Source organism: Monopterus albus, unplaced genomic scaffold (genome assembly GCF_001952655.1).
Source record: "Monopterus albus unplaced genomic scaffold, M_albus_1.0 scaffold208.1, whole genome shotgun sequence".
Lineage (NCBI taxonomy): Eukaryota > Metazoa > Chordata > Actinopteri > Synbranchiformes > Synbranchidae > Monopterus > Monopterus albus.
This window is the reverse complement of record NW_018128088.1, coordinates 12,958-36,033: the sequence shown is the minus strand read 5'-3', so window position 1 is coordinate 36,033 and position 23,076 is coordinate 12,958. Positions and strand designations below refer to the sequence as shown.

The 23,076-nt window shown below is 39.4% G+C and overlaps 3 protein-coding genes across 7 annotated transcripts in view; 2 read left to right on the top strand and 1 right to left on the bottom strand.

Annotated features, from left to right (window-relative positions):
• Positions 1–228: 228 nt before the first annotated feature.
• myo1hb (myosin IHb) lies at positions 229–21,978 on the bottom strand. 5 transcript variants are annotated; one of them, XM_020618601.1, is made up of 32 exons: positions 21,911–21,978; positions 9,287–9,448; positions 8,765–8,880; positions 7,963–8,161; positions 7,791–7,871; positions 7,476–7,655; positions 7,295–7,393; positions 7,061–7,174; positions 6,878–6,949; positions 6,670–6,789; positions 6,274–6,341; positions 6,085–6,190; positions 5,893–5,973; positions 5,703–5,794; positions 5,498–5,592; positions 5,301–5,347; positions 5,031–5,111; positions 4,821–4,926; positions 4,520–4,637; positions 4,218–4,331; positions 4,035–4,111; positions 3,878–3,946; positions 3,662–3,746; positions 3,379–3,541; positions 3,173–3,256; positions 2,970–3,063; positions 2,711–2,766; positions 2,493–2,628; positions 2,302–2,372; positions 2,007–2,104; positions 1,794–1,899; positions 229–1,709 (listed from the first exon to the last, which is right to left on the bottom strand). In XM_020618601.1, exons 2-32 carry the CDS (start codon positions 9,410–9,412, stop codon positions 1,683–1,685), a joined length of 3,081 nt encoding a protein of 1,026 aa, XP_020474257.1. In that variant the 5' UTR covers positions 9,413–9,448; positions 21,911–21,978; the 3' UTR covers positions 229–1,682. The 5 variants fall into 5 exon arrangements, with proteins under 5 accessions (XP_020474257.1, XP_020474255.1, XP_020474254.1 ...); XM_020618599.1 differs by lacking the exon at positions 21,911–21,978 and adding an exon at positions 19,395–19,423; XM_020618598.1 differs by lacking the exon at positions 21,911–21,978 and adding an exon at positions 19,296–19,368.
• Positions 19,920–23,076, top strand: part of LOC109970794 (RING finger protein 225-like) — a 16,090-nt gene continuing 12,933 nt past the window's right edge. Inside the window, 1 exon segment of the mRNA XM_020618603.1 lies at positions 19,920–20,007. The gene's annotated coding sequence lies outside the window, so the exon portion shown is untranslated.
• Positions 21,541–23,062, top strand: LOC109970793 (uncharacterized). Its single transcript, XM_020618602.1, has 2 exons — positions 21,541–22,722; positions 22,980–23,062. The coding sequence occupies exon 1, from the start codon at positions 21,559–21,561 to the stop codon at positions 22,720–22,722; it is 1,164 nt and encodes a 387-aa protein (XP_020474258.1). The 5' UTR covers positions 21,541–21,558; the 3' UTR covers positions 22,980–23,062.

Sequence of the window (23,076 nt, the reverse complement as noted above, 5' to 3'; positions counted from 1 at the left end):
TTATCATTTTAGATTGTATATTAGAGCTTAAGAAACTTATATTATATTTAGATATTATTTCTTAACAAAAATACAACTTACCAAGATGCAATTATGGAGATGCTAGCTAAATCAAACAAGCTTCATGTGCAGAGAATATTTGTCTTGACAAATAAGATTTATTTACAATATTGAGATATATATAATATGCATTTAATTTAACATTAAGATATTCTATCACAACACTGTCTTTACACTGAGATGGTCAGCCTGTTAGCATACTGAAACGTACACATTTACATGTGTGTCACGCTTCAAAGAAATAGGTTTTTGAAGAAGTCACAGAAACAAATAATCATAAAGGTATTAGTAAAGCCATTCCTACTATGGTGTCAGCTAATACTGTATATCTGACAAATTTTTGATACTCCAGAAAGGAACGAAAATGATGAACATGCTATCATCTGTTAAAACAAGGTTTTTAGACAGAAAAAACAGGGTGATTTATTAGAGTATACAGTAGTAGAGCATACAGTAATGATGTACACAACATTACTCATGGTGTAACCGGTCACTTGTATTAACGGTACAATAATGTGGAACTGATGACAATAGTCAAAATATTGCACAACATAATACAGTTCACAATAACACCAGCAACAGTGAAGCACCACAGATACAAAGATATCAATGATAAGTCCTCTGCCCCACTACATGCTGGTAGGCCTGACACAACTGCTGCCAGTGCTTCATGATGATGAGGTTCTTTGACACATGTGCACTGTGTGGCTCAGATAGCCGGTTTAGCTGCAGTTTGGCGGAGCCTGTGCACATGGCTACAATGCTTTTTATACCCCCGCTATTGCCGGACCTGCTCTGACCTGCAGCTAAGCTAAGTGACAGAGCAACAGGCCCATACAGTTTTCTTTTGGTGTAGATATTTGTGTCGTCCAGCAGAGTGTGCTATGGATTAAGCTCCTTCACAATGTAATGCTGCAAAATGCTCCCTTCAGTGATGCCGTCATTGAGGCAGCACTGAGAGGGATTCTGTTGTGCAGAGAAAAGACTCAATAAGGGGCGAATGGCGACGTAGTAGTTAGCACTGCCACCTCACAACAAGAAGGTCTGGGTTCATACCTCACACTCGATCAGGGCCTCTCTATGTAGAGTTTGCATGAACTGATTTCAAACACACAGATGCTTTGCACATGAAGTTGTTGTCCATCGTTGTTTTAATATAAAGGTACAGCAAGGGTGAGCTATTATAAACACCATTACATTCATTACAACACACCTCATATTTTTCTATTTCTATTTCTAGATACCATTTCAGATATGTTTAATGTAAATACATACAGTATATAAAGGATGTTTTATGTCCATCAATCTGAGCTGGAATTATTTTGTTCACATTTGACTGAAACTCCAAATATTAGGAACGAACAGCGCCACTAATATTCTGGCTAGGTTTTGCTTTGAGCATGTTTTCTGCTCACAACTAAAGGTATTGGCAGTACTGTACTTGTGTAATAATAGCATATACTTCACTGGAAAACACTGTCATAGAGATGCTAAAAGTAAAAACCAGCTGACATGAAACAAGTTATTGGCAACAGCCATGGAGTAGGATAAGAGAGCATGGCTGTTGAGTCGAGTCTGAGGCTGAGAAGAGCAACATCTCCCCACCGACATCCTCTGCATCATCATCTCGACTTAGTTCTTGTCGACTCCTAAAACAAAATATAAGAGCTTGGTGAACTGTATATACCCTGAATAATAACTTTACATGGTTTTAACACGATCCATGAACTCACACTGAGCACCATCAAATGACCATTCTTGGCCCTGTAGACCATAGACTCTTGACCGCTCTTGAAGTCCACGAACCCCTCTCGACCGGGCTGGATGTCAAATCGCACACTGCACATAACAAGAGTTTTATATTGAATTAGTAACACTTGTGATTTTTGCCATTTAGATTCTAGTTTTAAATTCAATTATTGTTACATACAATCCAGATTATCTACCTGCCCTGGACCACTTTGATGCAGTTCTGCTTGTTTGCAATAACACTGAGCTTGGTCAAGGCCTCAAACAGGTAGTCACACTGTAGAACCAGATCCCCCTGAGAGAACAAAGGCCATTAGTCCGATTCAGAAGTCATATGCACTGACTAATTTCTAAATCAGAACAAACCAGTGTATCTGACATATGGAGTGTGTCATCATGATGTCATCAGCTTTTAAAGTAAGGTAGACAAAACATTTAAAATACTGGCGCTGTTCTATTGTGGACACCAGTCTGTTCCTAGCTCCACTACACCTTTCGCTTGATGTCATCACATGTAACATGAAGGATCAGGAAGCTGTCACTCAGGTTGCTGACTGACACACCTATGAAAGAAGAGTCACTTTAAAATTTGAAATGTGTGGGTTTCAACAAGTTTTAAATGTATGTAAAGCTTTCCCTAGAAATAATGATTCTTATTTTGTTATAATTGTCTCACTCATTACCTTTCAGAGAGCTGTAATTTATCTGCTGCTTGATCTTGGCCTCCTGAACCAGGTAGGCAGTTTTCTGCGTGAAGATAAGCTGCCGGAGACGAGGCCTGAACCCGTTCCTGTCATACTTCACCACTGGCACACTGTACTGTGGGCAGGAGATACACAAGGTCAGAGTGCATATAAGGGATATTAATGTACAGGAGGCGTAAATTCCAATGTTAATTTACCTTGATGAGCTCATGTTGAATTAGCTGTAGTACTTTGATGTTTATGTCTTCTACGTCTTTATAAAAGTACAGAGACCACAGACAATTAATGAGAAAAGATTTCACACAGAATGGATACAGTAATACATAATTATTCTGTTTTATCATTTGTAATTATGCAGTACTGTACTTGTGAATGCAGTATCACAAAAGAAAAAAGGTTGAACACAATATTCCTGTCAGTACACTCAGCCACAAGGACACAGGTCTGCAGTCTTACCTATCCTGGTGTCCAGGAACGGACTGCACACACTCGATGGGTAGTTTTCTTTTTTTCCCTTGAACATGGAGCTTGTTTGTACTTTTAACTGAAGCTGAAAACAGGGACAAAAATAAAACAGTATGATCTTAAATGTAGATTGAAAATGTTGTGAGTGCACAAAACGTGGTTTTAGTGTGCCTAAAAAAATCAGCTGATAACACCTGTGCTTTCCTCTGTGGGCTGATTTCCCGAACATACTTCCGTACCATATGGCGAATGTAGAGCTTCTTCAGGAGTTGGGATGTCTACAGAAAATATAGTCTAAGTGAGGTGTTTGATTTGATTCCTTCACAGAATGCAGCCATTACTAAACTTGCCACTGTGTCTGCTCATGCAGTTTGTGAAAAGAATAAAATGTGTCTCCCACCTCCTGCAGTACAGGTGGAGCAGTGGGCCACAAGTCTTTCTCCAGGACCGTTTTGGGAAGGTTCTCCTTCAGGCGTGTGAGGTAGTTCTGCCTCACATATGCCAGGTACTCGCTGTTATCGACACAGGTTGGCTGATTTCTGGTCATGAAACCTTTAATGAACCTAGAACAAATCAACAGGTAACCACACAACACAGACTCTATTAGACTGTTTGGTTGTTATCCTACAGCCATCATTCTCATCTCTTTAAACCTCAAAATAGATGTCATTGTTTTAACTTACTTCTTGATGGCCTTGACAGCCCATTCCCTCTTTTCTCGCTCCTTCCTTGCCATCAGACCCCTCCAGCAGTTCTCAATCATAGTGGCTGTTTAAATAGAACAATGTAACAAAAATATCAACTTAAAATGTTTGTTATATGGGAATTTTAATATTTTTTTCAAGGAACATATTTCAGTTTGTGCTTATAAACCAATGTGTTGCCTACTAATCACTCACCAGCCTGTTTCTGTTTCAGGAAGTCTCCTTTCACCCTATAGCCTTTGTATTTGGATTGAATCCTTGTTGCTGCAGCCAAAACATCCAATAATTGTTCTTTAGGAAGTGTGTGACATTTACTGTATCACTTTACTGAGTTTATAGAGTGTTGTCTCACCTAATTTATGTTTGCAGACCTGAAAGGCATCTTCTGTTGCAAACAGAGTTCTAGGGTGGCGGATGAAAATTTTTGTCCTTGTGATAGAAAGACGAATAGTGAGACAACAATCTTGTATTTCTTTCCAGGCGAAGCAGCACCCAGCTTATACTCTCTGACATGTATCTGGTTACATCTGCTTACCTGCCCATCTTGTACTCTTCAGGTTTATAGCCCAAGTGTTTGATCAGGCACCGCACACCTTCTACTGCCGTGCCTTTCCAGTTAGGCCAGGTGTCTGGACACAGAGGCTTATACCTGTCAACAGACCAATACACAGATAAATACAGTGATAATAGTTGGTAACAACAGCAGCAGCAGTGTAGGACACCTTGACAAAAATTAGACCAATCCAAATATCTTCTGAAAAAAAAATCAACTAATGTAATTTGTTTTTTTTTTTGGTTGAAAACAACAACAATGAAATTGTCTCTGTGTTTGGATACCTCTGGAGGAATATTTCATATTTGCGGCGGTAAGCAAACCCAGCACGCCTGACCCTCAGGTGCTCCATCAGCCCAAGGTACTTCACCTGATGTCTCACCAACACATCATCAAAGTGTCCTGCAGGAGACACCACAGTGCTAAGAGCTCATGGGCCAAAAGCACCTGGTCTAACTTCATGTGCTAGATGAGCGTAGGCTGAACATACAGTGTAAGTATCAGTTTGATGAGGGCAGTTATGATGGAGGCACTAATGTTTCTGTAGAAGTGTAGGTTTGGGGCAGTTAGAAAACAAGGCCTCACCTGGCTGCTTGGCTTCATTGGGTTTAATGCAGCGGACATACCAGGGCTCTTTGGACATCAACATCTCAGTCAAGCCTGCAAGACTGCTCTTAAACTGAGTCACCACCTGAGGAGTCACGGGAAAATGGGAAATGAGTGTTGATACAATGCTTTATGTACATTTTCTACCATATGAAATCACTCTACATCATCATCTGAGTCATTTCTTACAGTTTCAGGTCTCTTCTTGCTGTCTGGTTCAGTAGCAGGAAAACAGAGCTGGATAATGGGATTTTTGGACTGTCGCATAACCTTTGGAAAAACAGGTCAAATGTATTAGCACCCATCACAGTAGTCACTGAATTTGTTTACCTTCATGTGTATATCAAGTCTATATATATAGATCCATGATTTCTGTATGTGACGGGCACTGTATAAAATAATTAATTACATTATTTGCAGTGATTTTGTAATTTTAGTGTTCAGCCTAATTTAAATTACCTCTTTCCCATTCCGATACAAGAGATCATTGTTTTTGTCCAAGAATCCTGTGAGTTTGCAAACCAAAGAATAACTTTAGCGTAATTTACATAAATAAATCCATCATTATTTGACATACAAACCATATTTAAAACAAAAACATCCTCACAAATTTTTATTGGACATAGAGCAAACAAAGTCTTCAAATTATTTCTCACCAACTACACAGTATGTAACCTCTCCAGCATAGTGCAGCAGGCGGAAATCTCCTCTTTCCAGTGTTTTTCTTGTCTTTTGGTCAGTAAGTTTATGTCTGTGGGAAGGGAAACGTTAATGAAGTGTGTGCTGAAGTGACTCACAGGTCTGACTGCTGTGTTTGTGACACAGCGGACACTTTATGTAAATCATATGATTTGAACTCACGTGACAAAATGAGGATGGCGACCAATCTTTTCCTCCATCTTTTCCAGGAAGGTTAGATCTGTGGCCTCTCCGGGCCGTAAACATTCCTCATCCTGTGTGAGAGGATAAACATGAAGGATTTACTTACGTATTAGTTTTGTTACAGAGTATTGCTTGTCTTTCTGTAGGACTATCGTTCAGTCATCTTCACCAGTAGTGAGATGATTCCTCTGTATTTCTCCTCCACAAGGTTACAGATGATCTTGTTGTTAAAATATGGCACTGGTTCCCACTGTGCACAAAAGATCAAGAAAGACAGTAGTGGATTATGTTGGTGGTTACACATTAGTAGTGCTATGGGCCACAAATGTCAAGCAGATAGGAGGAATAATAATGGTTTTACTTCAATCCCTTCCATTTTGTACTCCTCCTGCTCTGATTTGAGGGTCAGCTCGATGAAAAGCTGCTGCAGCTTCTCGTTGCAGTAGTTGATGCAGAATTGCTCAAAACTAAAATAAATCACATGCAATGTCAGTATCGAATTTTATGTTTAGTGCTATTGAGGCTGGCAAATCAATGCATAACCTCTCACCTGTTCACACTGAAAACCTCAAACCCATAGATGTCAAGCAGACCAATCACTGTCTTTCTGGAAGGATCCTGCAGATAATTTACACAAATCATATTTTCTGGTTTTTAATTGCACATGGAAAATCTGCTATAGATTAGATAGGGAATAGTCTTATATAGCCAGATCTACCTGGAAAAATTAAAGCTCATATCCTGTTACTGCTTTTAACCAAAGACCATTAGTCTAAAGGAGGGAAAAAATGCTGTATGTGCTGTTTCAGACTCACAGCTAATCGAATGGCTGCCTCAGGCTTGGTAAAATTTCATTATACCAATCTTCTCTCCATTTCCCTGAGATTAATGAAATGTTTCCAGCCAGGTAAGATCAGAAGGAGACTAGATTGTTTAATTTACTCACCTTGTTAGCTAAAGATTCATTGATTTTGTTGACCAGCCAGTTGAATGTGCGACCATAGATGGCTTTGGCAAGGGCATCCCTGGCATACATTGCATGGTCCACAGAGAACGGACTGAACAACTATAGCACCAGAATAAGGTGGATAATTAAAATGGACACTACAAACAAGTTAAATATATTTTAGACTTTACATTCAATATAAAGTCACCTCCTCTGTTTTGGCTTCAATCTTCCTGTGGGTTAAGCCATGTTGTAGCACCTGTGCAGGAATCCCCAGCAACTGCGCAGCAAAACCAGACATGTAACAACAAATCTCCTCCTGGCCTTTATCAGAAAGTTGCACAGAAAGAGACAGACGGTTTAAACTGTCTGCAGTTTGTTTTAGTCTTACCGTTGACACCCACTGCATCTCCTGGTTGTTGCTGAGAGTGGCATATCCTTGAACATCTGCTTCAAACTTGATATTTCCCATGTGGAGCACACTAGCAATAATTCCAAACAGGTGCTGCGTCACACCAAGAGAGAAAAATTGCTTATTAATCTCCGGAAAAAAGTATCATGCTTTAGTTTTAAATAAAGTTTTGTTCTGCTTCAGTGGATTGCAAGGTTTGCTGTCCAACCTCACCTCAGTGTCACACTGACTGAACTCTATGACAGAGAGGGCTTTCTGCACCGTCTTCCAATCACTTTTATCATTAATAGAACTAACTTTGGCACAACACCCCTAGAGGGGACAGGGAATAAAAAGGTTTAAGTCAAGTGATAGTTATTGAACCAGATAATTTCAATGTTTTTTCCCCACTGACCTGCACCAGGTAACTGTAGTGCTGGCAGTTCCTCTCTAGGCCAAGCCAACGGAGAAGCTCTTCCTCTCCTCCCTCCACCAGCTGGTAGAAAATATGGAAGTTTCTTTCTCCACGGTTCTGGTGGACCACACGGGACTTCTCCAGCAGGTAACTGAGGATGTGACCACCAACTGCACCACCCTGATGGAGAAAGGTCATTCTTAAACCCTAGTCAGTGCTTAGTATAAACCTTGGGGCCATTGTACTGCTGTGTTATAGTATCTTGACACTGTCATTTGTACGGTAATATAACATGATGAACATATTTCAGTCCACCTGGTGGTCGAATTGGATGTCCATATATTTCCCAAAGCGGCTTGAGTTGTCATTCTTCAAAGTTTTGGCATTTCCGAAAGCCTGGCAGATTTTAAACAAAAAAGACAATGAAACCATGTTTTTCTCTAAGAATGACACAGCAGAAGCTTTGGCACATGGCCATGTCACTGACCTCAAGCACAGGATTGGAGAGAAGCAGCCTGTCTCGAACATTGTTCAGAAGTCTGGTACTTCGACAGCTGACAGCATAGAATTGCAGGATTTTTTTGGAGGCCTCTGTCTTGCCGGATCCACTCTCCCCTGAGATCAGGATGAAGTGGTTGTTGAACTCAGACAGCATGGTGCGGAAGACATTGTCTGCCAGTGCATAGCTGAAAAAGCAGTGGTAGGTTAAACTGAGCAACAATTTAACATTCAGGCTGATTTTGCATAGAGTTTTTAGATATCAGACAACTTGTGTCCACAACTTTGTCCTGAATACATTGTAGCTTTCAATACTCTTAATTTTAAGATGATGTTTTATCCAATAGCTTTATCCTTATCCCTAACACAGCACAGAGTTATTACAGGTATATCGTCATAAACCAGTAATGGTTTGACTTGGAATTAGTGGCTCACCAAAGTTATTACAGTTCATCCTTAGGGGGATACGCATGTCTGAACTAAATTAAATGGCAACCCACTCAATACTTGTCAAGACATTTCACTTAAAACTAAAAATAGTAACCAACTGGGGGCACTAGAATAAAGGCCATGGTCTGGGGACCATTAATACATCAAGACAAATTTTGGAGGCTATCCATCCAATTGTTATTGAGATATTCCAACATGAACCTAAGTGGTAGACTGGCCAGCTAACATAGCCATTCATAGAGTTATTCTGTACTGTGGCAAAACAATAATAATAAATATTAATCTTATTTGAGAACTAATCACATAAAAAAGCCCCACTCATAGAACCCACTTTAACCCACATATGAGGAGGCAGCTCAAAAAAGTTAACTCCCATGTACGTATCCATTTGCTCCTGGCTGTAGATGTTTAGGTCTTTATACGGGTTGACTGACACCACGAGGGTTCCAATATAGGTCTGCAGAGAAGGACAGAGAAAGGAAGTTAAAGTCTGATGCTCTTGCACATTTGATAATAAATAACATTGCCTTTTCGCAAAAGCTACATGACATTTAAAAAGGCATCCAGCAGTGTGGTGTGTAAGCATCATTCCACTGATAAGTAATTTTCTTCCTCTTATCGAAAGCAATAAGTTTGGTTAATCACTTGTCATGACCTCTCAGACAGTGGTGACCTTTAGATTGCTCACTCTGCAAATGAAATAACAGGAGCTGCTGTTTCAGCAAGACAAAGCACCAGATTCAGCAAAAAGCAACACAGCATTAGGGCCTTGTTGGGTTGAAGGTGGAGGGCGTGAAGTTTAATTACAACAAGAGAGAATGAGTGCAAGGTTATCCTAAATGATATCACAAGGAAACACTCACATAAATGAGATTCTCATAAAACCGTTTCCTCAGGTTGTCCAGGAAGGCACTCTCACTTGTGTAGGCGTCCAGGAGAACAAAATCTTGGATCCCCACACGATCTCGGGTTGTCAGAGAGGCCTCCATGTTCCTCAGGATCCGGTTGCACCGCTCCTCCAGGCTCTGTGCCCAAGCAGGAACACATTAGTGCAAAGTAATTCGCTGACAAAGCTGCTTGTGCACTTTATGCAAGTTTTAAAATCTATTAATTTCTCCAACAAAATCTACAAAGGTGGTACTTTTGGCTTAGATCTGGCCAGACCTAAATATCCCATCCTTTTCTGATGTATTTGTTTTCTTCAAATGCTATCTGTCGTTACTGTGGTTGTCATTCAAGAATCTATACAGACATGATCTCTCAGTTATGGAGAACCTAGGATATAAAATTCATTTCCTGCCTGTTTGTCCTTATATTTATGCCTTCCAGTCAGAGCTGTTAATGGCCATGGCTACATCCTATATTCTCATGACAACTCTAAATTCAGCCACCACTATCTAATCAGCTTCAGTGTTTTTAAAAGAGCCATCAGTCATGTTCATAAAGTCCAAGTGTAACATGATTCAGCAATAACTTACACAAATATGACCTTAACCAAGTAAAATACAGAGTAAGTGCATCCATTATAATATGCAAAAACACAGGATAAGTTCTGCTCCTTAAAATGTAACTGAATAAGTATCAGGTAAAATAAGCAGTTACAACAATGCACTTTAATTGTGGTGCTATGAAATTCAGTACAGTAATAAGCATCATTAGTTTGGTTCTCATTGCTGCCAAGTTGACCTGTCACCAGTTTGGAGTAACTGACACTCACAGATTGTACTCCAGCAAAACAAGCGCTGCTCTACTGACACAGCAAAATGTCCCAATAACGTATGTCCTGAAACTCACATGGGATCATTTAAATGTTCCACAGGTAAAAAGATGCAAAGTGTTACCTACCCTGAAGGACCCTGATATGTGTCTCAATACCTGAGCATCTGGTTTTATTTAAGGGAAAAGGCAGTAGTATGACAGGAAACAGAAAACTGATAGATTGCAGTCTCAGCTTCCTTCAATAGGAAACCATTAATAATGTAATGATTCCACAACAAAGGATGCAAATGTCAAATGTCTGTTTGTTTTTGTACAGATAAATTAGATATTCCCTGAACACAATAAGTTTGTGTAAAGGTCTTTAATTACTTTCATAATTTACTGAATAAGATTTCTTTTTTCAAACTCTTTATTTGTATATCAAATAATGTTTTGACTTTCACCTTTTTGTCTTCCTCATCAAATTATTTGTATTATTATTAAATTATTATTTTATAATTCAGAGGTGTTTTTATAGTTTTGTCCTCACAAGCTACATACATGAAAGGGTCAGAATATTAGGAACACTTCTAAATATAATGTAGTCCAATACAATGCCACCTTTAACTACAGTCTCAATAATAAAGATATAATAGAATTTATACATTTATGACAACTTCACTAAAAACTGAAACTTTGAGCTTCATAAACACAGATGTTGAGGTAGAAGTGTTGCATTAAAGTACATGCAATTGTACAGGTGTTCCTAATAACATGGCCCATGAGTGTAGATTTGACACTCATTGCATTTTATAACATAAGAGACATTCATTTTAGAAAACTCATAATTAAATAAGACTCTCTATATAGTATGTACAGTGGGCCAAAAAAGAACAAAATAAAAGAGAACTGCTTGTTTGTCCACAGGTGAGAAAACACCAACAAATGGTAGCCATTCTTTAACTTTAGAAATCAAATTAAAACGTGCTTCTTAAGAACTGACGTGCATTATTTACTGGCTTAAGATGATATGAACCCCCATGTTGATACTGTATCTAATTTCTCAGCCAAACTTAAAATGTTGATTTGTTGATGGCGTGGGAATTTCATCAACACTGACTATGTGTAAAACAGCTGCATGACTTGCCAACTGTTCTTTTAGTAACTGAGTTTGGTTGATAAGAGTCTACAATGAAATGTAAAGTTGCCAGGGCTCTCTCAGACACTCTGCCCTGTTGTTGGCACTCTGTGTGTGAGCAGCTTATTGGTTGGGCACTGGTTGAAAGGCAGAGAGTTTTTGCCATTCAAGGAACATGTGACATCTGGTGAACACACACTGTGCTGTAAGAGGGTGGACAATTTTGCCAAAGCAAAGAGCTGCAAAACAAGAGGTGGCTTTTATTGACAACACTTTCATTTGATGCAAATTGGACAGTGGAGAAACAAAGATATGAACATACATGAACAAAATGCTGTTAGCACACAAAAATCTGAAATGAGCAACTACAGTAAAAAAAAAAAAATGTTGTTGTCAGGTTATAGCAAAACAGGAAAGTCTATCTGACCCCTAGACCATCACCCAAGAGGGTGCTCGGTTGTCTCTGTCTGACCAGTATGGAGCAGGATCCCGTTACCCAGCCACAAAGTGGCATTTAGGCTGCTGAAAGAGATAGCACTCCTCCAGGGCCACTGACCAACACCACCCAGGACAACACACATTTAGGGGGCTCCAGGTGTCTGGAGAAACCTGACTGTCAACAGGTCTCCATCACACTAGTCAAGTAGATTACCTCCTCTGTTTCATACTAGCAAATATACTGTGAACTGACTAATCTGTTTGCCAAAAATGTTGAATTTCTGAATGGTAAAGCATAAATAATATTTTTATTCTGCACAGTAAAGTCAAGTTTTTATTTAGAGCAGCATTATTTCTTTATCGGCCACTTGGGGGCAGTGAAACACACTGAAAACACAACAGTCACATTATCACAATAGAAACTTGTTGTAAACCAGTTCCACATCCACCATACACCAAGCAACATTATCATTCATTTGGAACACCTCGCTATTCCAGTCTCCTATTAGCTCTGTTATGAGGGCACTTTAATGGCTTAACACTTAGCTACTGTAGTTCACCAGCTAGATCAGTAACTTTTTCTGATTTTGGTGCTGAGCAGTAGTGTGCAATGGGTTGACCAGAGGTATTTCACTTAAAACATCAAAGGGGTGAGAGTAGTAGGTCATAAAATCAAAACAGTGAGAAGAAAGAAGCAAAAATGTACTGTGGAGCTCATGGTTACTGCAGGGTCAGGTGATTATTATCTGTGATTAATGAGTACAAATGATAATGAATACAAGTGGCACCTTTAACCATTACACATAGTAATTTGATTCATTGCTAATATAAAAATACTGATGAGTGCAGCTTCAAAGCCAGTACTTAATATGAATGGGATGAGAAACAAACAGGAATTTTCACCTGTATAGTCAATTTTTCTACAACTAAAAAAATGAATGAATGAATTTGAAAGATGCCACAATCACATAAATGAACTTACAAATATTGGCTATAATCACAATTACACAGCCAAGATACACAAGCCATGTCAATATAATTACCTCCTGAACTTCCAAAGCCATGTGCATCATGGTTGAATCACTCTGGAGAGATGAACCAGATATATCCATATTAGTTTGAACTTCAGTCCTCAGGTATACAACTCAGACACAGGTTTACTTGAGGAGGGCCAATGCCATTGTGGAGCCTCTTTAGTCAGCACAAATATTTAACCAATAATCTACTGTCACCACTCTCTCATCTGCTGCTCAGCTTTGCTAGGTGCAGCCCCAGCTTGGCCTGAGAAAGAAATGCTGAAGAAGAAGAGGAGGGGGAGGAGGAGGAGAAGGGTGGCACTGCTGCTTCCTGTGTGCCTGGCTTCTCTGCATTGTAGGCAGTGAAGCAGTAATGAGCTACCTGGCTCTGGAAACACTGTACTGGTTAAACATTCATGCAGCCCAGGCAGCAAACATCCATCCTGCGCTGAGTGTTGATCAGCTACACTATGTGTTTAAGGAAGCTTGTGTGTATATGTGTGTGCGCGCGTCTGTAATACAAGGATGTAGTAACTCTATCCTCTCACCCTCCTCCCCACAAAATTACAGCAAAGGTATTGGATTACTGATCTTTGATTAGGCAAGTGCATTTCAAACTAATTACTAACTGCTCATTAGAGCCACAACAAACAGACCTGCTGTTAATTTGTGGTGAAACTATTGCAAACTGTGTGATGCCCTCTATCAAAATCACAAATTCATTTTAGACTTTGATGCCATCTTTAGTTCAGTGAAGCTTTCAAATGAAACCTTTTACATTAAAATTCAGGTGATTATGCTGCGACATGACAGGTGAGTATAATCTGATTTTATACCAACTACTTTAAGAAAACAGAGCAATTTCCAAAAAAATCTCTCTTTTTTGTGCATTTTAAGCATTTTAATTGTAAAGGTGTGACATAGGAAATGACAGAAAATGAGGGGTGACAGAAACAATGAAGATAGAGCTCAATTTTTTTTATACATTATGCTATTTTAAAATTGATATCAAAGTCTAATATAGCATCCTGGCGCTTTTTTCCTCATCTTTTTCTCATGGTTCAGTTGCGACCAGCCTGTTGGCAGCAAAATGTTCCCCTCTTGTTTGGCCTGTTTAAAATTTAACGCTGGGCTTCCTGTAAGCATCAGCAAAGGCATCTTATATTACTGCCTGAAGATCAGCCAAAACACGCAGTAACATATGAGAACATCATGGAAAAAATCATCATTAACATAATGCAATCCATTCTTTAAAGAAGACCAGAATAAACTCTGAATAATCACCCATATTCACACACATACCATGTTCACAAAAAGCTAAGCGGTTGTCATTATGTCTTACTGAGTTACAGTGCAACTGCTCAAAGACCAGTTCATTTAGGATCATGCTGAGTATTAGCACTTGATTCCTGATGATATTTCCACATATCAGCAAAATCTTGACTCCTCCAAATCAATCCTCTGTATGTAAAGTGTTAGATATGGAAGGTTTTTTCTACAACTGTCACACAAAGCAACTTTGGTTACTAACACAGCTCTCCATAGAATATCTGTGCCTAAATAAAATGCAGTATAATATGGTAAAATACAGTTTAGGATCATTTATATAATTTTCTTCATAAAAAAAAAGACTTAAGAAAACTACAAACCTGAGCACTGCTTGCAGTTTACTCTGTATTTTACAGTATAAACACAATTTTATCAATTCCCAGAAAACTACTGAGGTTAGATATCCTGCCATAATATTAACATAAAAATGGTTCCTATAGCATCTCCTTCACTTTTGCATTTCTTTAATGTACATCCTTACACCTTTACATGAGTAATAATACAGTACATCAGCAATATTACAGTGAGAGCTCACACACAAAAAACTTAAGAGCTCAACATCTGATATGAGGTAAATAATATGACCTATTGTAATCTTGTTTCTAAGGAGTGAAGGACAGGTTGCATCACAATGTGTCCTTGATCTAGTACTTGTCCAAATAAATATTCACAGGCTCATTGAGTCCCAAACAACTAAACTTTCAGCTAATCCTTTATTCATGTGAGCAAACAGATTGTTGTCGCAAGGGCAGGACTCCAAAGGCCAGAACGACCTGTGAGGCTATTAGTTTCAGTAGAGGAGCATGAAGTGAAAATATCACTAATCACACAATTTAAGTACAGCATCACAAAAGCAGCTGTTTTAGTGATTTTTACAAGCAATGGCTTTCACATGCCAGTAGGAGATTCATATCTGTTTGCCGAAAAGGTTGTTCACATTTCAAAATAGGACTGTAATAGACTGCAATATTTTGTCATTTAGGTTTAAAGCATGCAGATATCAAACCTTACCTCTGAGTCCATGTCCAAGTTCTTTGTGCAAATGAGAAAAGCTCTGTTGAGGTTCTGTGTCGTTCTGTGTGAGCATGACGAACCAGCTGATGTGACCAGAGGGTGCAGGGATGAGGGACCTACTGTATATTGTACTCCTACTGTATTTATGACTGTCCCATAATGCCGCAGCCTCAGCATGTCCTCACAGTGTCCTGCTTTTCTACTACTTTTATTTTCAGGTTGCAAAGGGCTACAGACCAGCTACAAATATTCAATCTTAGAAGATATCCCCATTGTGGCTGTAGATAATCAGCTCTAACTGAAATATGTATGTTCAATTTGCATACTTTTTATTATTTTTTTGTTTTGTTTGTTTTGTTATATAGCATATTTGATGTAGACAACTGTGTCACCATAGCATTACATTGGTGAGAGGCAGTGGAATGTGGCCAGAATGACCATGAAAACGTATTGTATTTAAGTAGAGTTTTGGCATACTTATATTGTGAGATTTTCCATTTCATGCTACTTATACCTGTAAACACTTAGTGAGTGGTTTCCCCTCTGAACTTTCCAGACTGTTTCATATAAATAATTGCTTGAGACCCAAAGAAATAATATTAAACAACATTCTCTTCATTTGTAATACAATAAATGGTCTTATAGTTGTATAGTGCTTTTCTATGCATTGCAGCACACTCAAAGTGCTTCACGCTACTTGGCCATTCGCACTCACATTCACACACCGGTGTTATCACCGGGAGCAACTGGGGGTTCAGTGTCTTGGACACTTCGACATATTGACTGGATAAGACAGGAATCAAACCGGTAATCCTCCGGTTAGGAAACAACCCGCTCTACTTCCTGAGCCACAGCCGCCCCTGCTAGTATAAACACTGCAAGAAATAAATCCGAACTTCAATCAGTAGTACATGAAGTTCAGATGAGATTGTTGTGGTCACAATTACAGATGGTCACTGCTGCTCCAGCTAATGGTTAACTGGAACGCTGCTGGACCATGCCCCCACCAGAAGGCACAGCACAGACACGTTGTGAAAACGTGGAAAGATGGGAGCGTCATGTCCGTTGCAAACTCAAAACCCTGTCTTTGACCATTTCCACACCGATATGCAGGCCTTTTCCACGGACATCACCGATAATCTCATACTTGTCTGAGTTTTGGAGTTATGTCCCCAGATTGGTGCCCACATGAAGACAGGTGTGCTGCAGGCTGTTTGAGTTACAGTTCAGTGTGAAGTTTAGCTTCAAAATTGTATATATTCGAGTGGCAACTGCTGCCAGGCAACCCATGCACGCCACTGAGGCCTCGATCCATGACGTCAGTGCTGACGTCACGACGACCAAAGGCGCAGTGAATTCAGACCTTAGCAGCAGAGGGAGTGCCTCACTATCTGATTTTATTGCTAAAGAGTTACACTGCCTAGAGATTCCTGCGAGAAACGGCAAAGCCTAAACAAATTTAGACAGATATCAAAGAAATGTCACAAGCTGAGGACACCACTATTGTCATCTCATGGTCTAGTGCCGCCATCACAACAGAAGTTAATGAAAGTGTCTGAATTCTATTGGTAATTATCAGACACAATGTGCGCATGCGTCAGGACCTGCCAATGGACATTAACCTGCTGCTGTGAGCTGTGCCCGTCACCCGCCATTAATGAGATGCCGCTTTGAATGTAAGTAACAACTCCTGTTTAACATGTTGCTGCGTATCTTGTCAGGAATGCAAATGTTAGCTTATTTAATGTTAAGATGGCTTACAAGAATTGTACTCGGTGTATTTCTGTGTAATAGAGTATGTCATACATGTAGAAAGTGTATCGAAAGTTTGAATTGCCGCCGTCTCCACTTTTTGAAAGAGTTTTACCGTAAGATTAAATGCATAAGGGGCTATAAAACTTAGTAAACATAATTAGATGCATGGTGTTTCGAGTTGTGGACAAGACGAGATAAGCATTAACCCTCATGGGTTCCTTTAAAAACTACGACACATATGTACCTAAGTGCAAATTGGTAACCCCTTATAGAAACAGCTCTAAAAATGTCATAAATTCATATTTTTTCCAATCTTTTAAAACTACTTGTTCCTGAAATATACATATCAAATATGAATTATATTTTTGGAATTTTTAACCCTTTATATGCCAGTTTGTTTTCATAACCCCATATTTTTTAATATGAAAAATGACAATAAGTTCCAAAAAATACATTTCAACCAGGATTTGATTATTTTTATTATTAGGCCCTGGGATGGGTCAATGATTGGTAGCAACACTGATTTTGATGCATTTTATTTATTTATTTATTTTTGGCAGTGGCAGATTTTAAAAACATTACCACACATATGTACCTAAATGCAAATTGGTAACCCCTTATAAAAACAGCTCTAAAAATGTCAAAAACTCATATTACCCTGCTGTGTTCTAAAAATAAATTTAAAAAATACAAGATTAGTTTGAACCAGAACATTTATTTACAACAACACTGTATTACAGTCCAGGTCAAGCAGAGCAGAGGCTGCAAATGGAAAGTGAGTGGTCCTGCTGATAAACTTTTGGCACTTACAGCAGGTGCTTGCAACCCTCTTTCTTGTGCACATGTAACACTTCCGTCTGCCCTGGAGTTTGCTCCTCTGAGCGGGGCCTGCAGCAGCACCATCATCCTGCAGTTCCATAACTAGCTCTGCAGCTGATGATGCCCGGGGAAGACGCTCTTTATGTGGGGCGTCACCAATTGTTCTCCCACCTCTCTGATGAAGATCCTCCTCAAACAACGCATGGAGTGCGCATGAGCAAATCCGAGCAGAGCCGAGCGAAAGACGAGAGGAGACAAGAGCCGAACGGAGTCAGCCATGATTTGCTTAGTTTCGCTTTAGATCTTGAATTATAAAACACAGAATATGACTTTCTAAGACAAAAAAAAACCTATGACGTTGGACACAGACACACCCATATTGGTTAAGATATAAGTTAAATAAGTTAGAACAGTTCATAGTTAAAAGCACAAATACAATAGTTAGAATCTTGGTTTGGAAAAACTCATCAGAGTGAGAGGTCTTCACGCTGTGTGTCTCTGGGATTGTGAAAGAATAAGGAGTGAGAGCTCTCACCAGAGTTAGAATATCTTGGACGTCTTTGTTGAAGGAAGAAGTTAACAGTTTCTCAGTATTTCCAAACATTTCTTAGACTCATCATTCTTCACCTAGTGCTTGTCCTTGTGGAATTCTATGTCTTTGTAAGTGGTGCTGTGTTAAGTAAGCTCTTTCTGTTGTAGATTGCTGTCATTTTACGTGTTGTGGTGCTAATGCAGCTGGGTTGATGTTTGACGTAGTAACGTCATGTATGCTAATTTGTTTTTCCATGTTATCTGTTTACAGTTACAAGTATAATATAAGGATAAACTCCATAAAACAAGAAAAGCAAGCCTTGTGTGGAGCTTCAACCTTTTATTTGTTCGCTGGCTGTCTAGTGTCACGAAAGTAGGCGTGTATCGAGGACAGCACACACGGTTGGTTTTATGCAGCTAGAACAACGTTCGTACGAGCGCACGCGCGAACACCGTTACGTGAATGCAAACACACACACACACACACACACACACACACATAAATCATATTGATAACACACACAATAGTGATGCACACTTTATCATTTTCAGTCTTTCTGCAAGTCATCCTTGCAAAAACTGTGGAAAAAGAGTGAAATTTGGATGAATTTGCATGCACGGTTTCAAAATGTGCTCACGTCACCATCTGGTGGTCAACTACTAAAATTGCATTTTGAGACCCTCTAGTTTAAAATGGTGTATGGCTTCAGGGCATTGAAATATGACATGATAGGATGTATTTGGCATCAAAAAAGCATTTTTAATGGGTTTCCATGGTCCGTAACAGTACTCTAGATACATATGTGTGAGTATTTTTTTCTTTCAGCCATTTTAAGCAAATTTAAGGAAGTTACACCACAATTAAGTTTTTATAAAATAAATGTCCTGTGCCAAATTTGAGCTGCATTCATTTAACAAAGCCAACATGGCTTGCAAAATAAAACGCAAATGTTACCACTAGTCACCTAAGTCCGCATGAGAGTTAACTCGTTGGCGCCGATAATTTGTAATGTCGCCGATTCCGAGCAAGTGAACCGCATTCTTTTATAACAAAACACGCGGTTTTATCAGGCCAAATTCAGTATTTATTTGCATGACTTTGCTGTAAAAAGACGAAAAAATGTTTCGAGTTACCTTAGGGGAGGATGCAATACGTATGAGTTGCTCCCCATTGAGTAACGTTAATTCGTAACGAACAATCGTATTAAAACATTAAACTTATTGCCAAAGCACCTAGTATCGTCGTCACATCACAGTCTGGTCTTCTCACTAGTCGTTTACACTGCTTGCTGAGCTAAACTGTTGTGTCCTCCCTAAGTGTTGCCCACTAACCGTTAGCCGGTTAGCTAGCGGCTTTTCCCCGCGGTCCACACGGCATAATATAAAGCATTTCGCCTCTATTTGAGTTTCAGCTAGTCACGGTGCAGTGTAACGATCACGGGACGTAAAATCGTTGTCCCAAACACGTTCACGTCACTCCCGGTGACAAAGGGAGAAAAACTTGTTTATCTAAACCAGTGTTGTGTAGATATGTTATGCAAGATCGGTTTATTAATTAAAAAAAAACTTCTACAATGCAAACAAGGACCACAAGCCTGTGTTGTTACGTTTTTCCTTGTGCTCAATATGTCTCACATCTGATGTTTTTATTATATTTTATTTGCTACTGTTTCATTCTAAATTTGGTGAATCTCTCTTTCACTCCTCTGCCCACCTCACAGGTCACATCTTCTGTGTTTTTTGAGCTGAAGATTCACTATTCACCAATACCCATCGCCAGTTGTGAACTCCTGGACTACCAGTCAGTCTGTTCAGTGATTCAGATGCATCCATCTGCAGCTTTTGGGTATAGTGTAGAAAAAAATATCAAGACCTTGTGTGGCCTAAACTGAGTGTTATGGGAATGCTGCCTTCATCAAAATGAACTGGTTATGCAAAATATGTAACTTAAGTTAAACAAAAAGATTGGACCTATTGAAACATAATAGATTACAACACGGGCATTTTGGTCGAAACCAATCCATACTTTGTCTCCATTCTGATTGCGCTTGCACTTTTAGGACATGGGGTGCATTACGGACACATTTGTGCAGGTATCACCCACAGACAACCAAACCTGGCCAGCTCCTTTCCTTCACATGCCTAGTGTGCAGTTCATGCTGTTTTGACACTGAAAAGCAATATTTTGAGCACCTTGGTGGTCATCTTAAAAAATTTGAAACCGTGCCTTGTGTTTTTAAAGGCTGTAATTACAAAACAAATGTATACACAACATTCCATAGTCACAAGAGCAGGAAACATAACCCACATTCAGTAGAAGATTTTAAGACTGCTGTTTTTCATGCATACCAAAGCCAAACTAATGATGAAACAAACAGTGTTGAAAGTGAAGACTACTGTGAGCCTGTCCTTGGTGACGGTCAGGACTTGAACAAAACTATTATCAAGAGACTGGGATTGCTCCTTCTTAAATTGGAATGCATTTTCAATGCGTCTCATACATGCATAAATGAACTTGCCGATGAACTTCACTTCCTTACTGGATCTGTTTCTAGCCCAGTTATTAAAGAAATTATAGTGACCACTTTGAGGAAGCATGGTTGTTCTATTGAAGATGCTGTGATTTCAGATCTGGTAAAAGATCTTTGCCAGCTAAACCCCTTCTGTGCTGCATTACGGGTGGATGGACCTTTAAGCACTCAGTATAGAAGAGAGCAATTTTTCAGAGCATCTTTCATTAACTGAGCCAGTTGAGTACATACTTGAGAGTGGAAAGAAAACATTCCAATACATACCAATTCTTCCATTATTGTCTCAACTTGTGAACAACAGACACATTCAAGACACAATATTACACAGTAGGTCAACTGATGTTTCCTCTGGATACAGATCACTGCATGATGGATCTTTCCTAAGAGATAACAGCTTTTTTTGTGGAGATGAAGTTAAACTACCACTTATTCTTTATATAGATGACTTTGAAATATGCAACCCTCTGGGAACGTCCCGGAAGAAACATAAAGTCACAGCCATCTACTGGGTGTTTGCAGACATCCCTGCTACCTTACGATCTACTCTAACTTCCATTTACCTAGCCCTTCTTTGTAAGGCAGATGACGTGAAACAATATGGATACACAAAGGTGTTGGAACCCCTCCTTAGAGATTTGAAATCCTTTGAAGACAATGGCATTTTCGTGCCAAGCCTGGGCAAAGTGGTCAAGGGAACTGTATTTGCTGTAGTTGCTGACAATCTTGGAGCTCACTCAATAGGTGGGTTTGTTGAAAGCTTTTCTGCCTCACACTTCTGCCGTTTTTGTGTTGGAGAACGTGCACAGATCCAGGAGCACGAAGTAGGAGAAGGATTATTTGCTCTGCGGACGAAGATAGACTATACCATGCATGTTACAGCTGCATTAGCTAACCCTGAAGATGCCCATGTTTTTGGAGTAAAAAGACAGTGCCCCATCTCTGACAGCTTGAGTTACTTTCATGCTACATCTGGTTATCCCCCTGATGCTTTGCATGATTTGCTTGAAGGGATCGTGCCTCTAGAAATAGCACTCTGTCTTGATGTGTTTGTAAAGAAAAAATACTTCTCTCTTCAGGAGCTAAACCATTCCATACATCAGTTTCCTTACCAGTGGAGTGACAAAACAAACAGCCCACAACCTATTCCCCCAAATTTTGCATCACGCAAGAGTGTAGGAGGCAATGCACACGAAAATTGGTGCCTGTTGAGAATGTTACCTTTTATGATTGGTGACAGAGTGCCCGAAGATGACAAAGCATGGGAGGTTCTCATGACCCTGAAAGATGTTGTCGAGCTTGTAATGGCCCCTGTCCACACAGATGAGACACTAGGTTACATGGAAAGCAAGATCAGTGAACACCGTCACAGGTATTTAGATGTGTTTCCAAGTAGTAAGTTGACACCAAAACACCACTTCCTTGAACATTACCCACAGCTTACAACCATGTTTGGACCACTTGTGGCTCTTTGGACAATGCGTTTTGAAGCCAAACACAGATTCTTTAAAAGGATAGTTAGACAGACTGGCTCTTTCAGAAACATTCTCATGACAATGGCAAGAAAACACCAATCAATGATTGCTTATCACATCCATGATGACAACAGTCAAAGGCCAGCATTTCTAGTGTCCAGAATGACTCAAGTGCCGGTTGAAATGCTAAAAGACAGCATTAAGGAGTCATTTGCAAAAAAGTTTCCTGGGGTAGTATCTGTGAGTTTGACAAGCAAAGTCACCATTTTAGGCAGAGACTATAATGTGGGAATGTTGTTGCCCTTTGGATCAACAGGAGGATTGCCTGACTTTGGAAAAATAATACAAATAATCATTGTCCATGAAAGCCCCATCTTTGTTATGAAGTTGCTAAGTGGGTGGTACCATGACCATCTAAGGAGCTTCAAAGTTGAGCCAACAGGAGAGATTGAAATCATACAGCATTCAGAAATGAAAGATGCATACCCCCTGGCTGCATACAATACAGCAGATGGCCAAGTGGTGTCCCTTAAGCACTTCATTTGGACATCCGATTAGGTACTCTTTATTTCAATTTTTTTTTTGTCATTCTATTAATGATCTGAAGTTATCAGGGACAATATATTGGAACCTTGTAAACTCTTGCCCTGCTCTGTGCTTCACTCCTCATTTCATCTTCCCTCTCCCTAATTAATATTGTCAAGGACAAAAGCTTGTTCTTTATGTACATTTTTTTTTCTTTAATACACACAACTTGTTAATGGAAAGATAATGTATCAACTTTTAACTTTTTCTGTTCTCTTCTTTCCTTACAGGTGATGACAGCATAACCCAAACAATAATGGCAATCCAGTTACGAGTCATCATCGAAGAAGATGATATAAGAAAGTTGGTGCTTCCATCAGGAATTCC